Raw genomic sequence first — 1,699 nt, forward strand, 5'->3', positions numbered from 1 at the left:
CGCCACCTTCCCCTCCGCCGCGCTGGGGGCACAAGGGCAGCCGCCGTCCCGCTGAGCCGGGGGGGCCGCGGGGCAACTGGGGGGGGACGGACGGCCCCGCTGCCCCAACCCCGGTGGCGCCACCCCGGGGGTCCCCGCTCACCATTCGCCCTGGGTGCCGTTGAGAAGGGGCCTGCGGAGAGAGGAGCCGGGCTCAGCGGGACGGGGGCGGACGGGCAGGGAGGGGGGACGGGGGGGACGGGGACGACGGGGACGGGGACACTCACAGCGCGTTGGCCACCACCAGCAGGTCGTAGTTGTCGAAGAGGGCGGCCTGGGGCCCCTCGGCCAGCAGCAGGTAGGTGGCCCCCAGGGCCACCATGAGCAGCAGCTTGCCGATGCTGCTGATGTGCAGGAAGACGGAGCAGGCGAGGAGGCTCAGCACCACGCTGTAGCTGAAGTACTGCCGGGACAGAGGCGGCCGGGATGCGCCGGCGAGCCGCGCTCGCGCCCCGGGGACCCCCACCGGCACCTGGCGTCCGTGCAAGACCCTGCACCGGCAGGGACTCACGCCGGCACCCGTGCAAGACCCCATGCCTGCAGGGACCCACATCCTGCACCCGTGCAAGACCCCATGCCTGCAGGGACCCACATCCTGCACCCATGCATGACCCCATGCCTGCAGGGACCCACATCCTGCACCCGTGCAAGACCCCATGACTGCAGGGACCCACATCCTGCAGCCGTGCAAGACCCCGCAGCGGCAGGGACTCACGCCGGCACCCGTGCATGACCCCATGACTGCAGGGACCCACACTGGCACCCTGCACCCATGCAAGACCCTGCACCCACAGAGACCCACACCCTGCACCCATGCATGACCCCATGCCTGCAGGGACCCACACCAGCACCCTGCACCCGTGCAAGACCCTGCACCTGCAGGGACTCACGCCGGCACCTGTGCATGACCCCATGACTGCAGGGACCCACACCAGCACCCTGCACCCATGCAAGACGCTGCACCCACAGAGACCCACACCCTGCACCCATGCATGACCCCATGACTGCAGGGACCCACACCAGCACCCTGCACCCCTGCAGGGCCCCATGCCAGCACCTTGCACCCATGCAGGACCCTACACCCTGCAGGGACCCACACTAGCACCCTGCACGACCTCACACCCTGCAGGGACCATACCAGCACCCTGCACCCATGCAAGACCCTGCACCGGCAGGGACCCACACCCTGCACCCATGCAGGGCCCCATGCCTGCAGGGACCCACACCCTGCACCCCTGCAGGGACTCATGCCTGTAGGGACTCACACTGGCACCCTGCACCCATGCAGGACCCTGCACGCTGCAAGGACCATAGCAGCACCCTGCACCCATGCAAGAACCTGCACCTGCACCCATGCAAGAACCTCGCACCCCCAGGGACCTGCACCGGCACCCCTGCAGGACCCCACACTTGCGGGGGACCCGCGCTGGCCCCCCGCACCCCCACAGGACCCTGCCACGGGTGCTCACCTCGGGGAAGTGGCAGGCCAGGGCGTCGCGGTGGCAGGGTGCCGCGGCGGCGCCCAGCGAGTAGTTGAGGGCGCGGAGCTGGCAGGGCCCCACGGCCGCGGGGGTGACGTTGAGCTCGCGGGCGGCGCAGTCCCGCAGGGCCACCCGGCTGCAGGCGAACTGCGGGGAGGGGACGGAGGGGTGAGCGGGGC

General features: G+C 70.8%; 1 protein-coding gene across 1 annotated transcript in view; it reads right to left on the minus strand.

The window, feature by feature from the left end:
- ADCY6 (adenylate cyclase 6) overlaps window positions 1-1,699 on the minus strand; it is a gene marked incomplete at its 3' end in the record, with an annotated part of 10,596 nt that overhangs the window by 2,709 nt on the left and 6,188 nt on the right. The window contains exons 5-8 of the mRNA XM_026084992.1: window positions 1,509-1,667; window positions 267-442; window positions 143-172; window positions 7-22 (exon numbers count right to left, since the gene is read on the minus strand). Coding sequence (XP_025940777.1) covers window positions 7-22; window positions 143-172; window positions 267-442; window positions 1,509-1,667 — 381 coding nt within the window. The remainder of the gene's footprint in view (window positions 1-6; window positions 23-142; window positions 173-266; window positions 443-1,508; window positions 1,668-1,699) is intronic.

The sequence above is a fragment of the Apteryx rowi genome, unplaced genomic scaffold, assembly GCF_003343035.1.
Source record: "Apteryx rowi isolate R43461 unplaced genomic scaffold, aptRow1 scaffold_657, whole genome shotgun sequence".
NCBI classification, from domain to species: domain Eukaryota; kingdom Metazoa; phylum Chordata; class Aves; order Apterygiformes; family Apterygidae; genus Apteryx; species Apteryx rowi.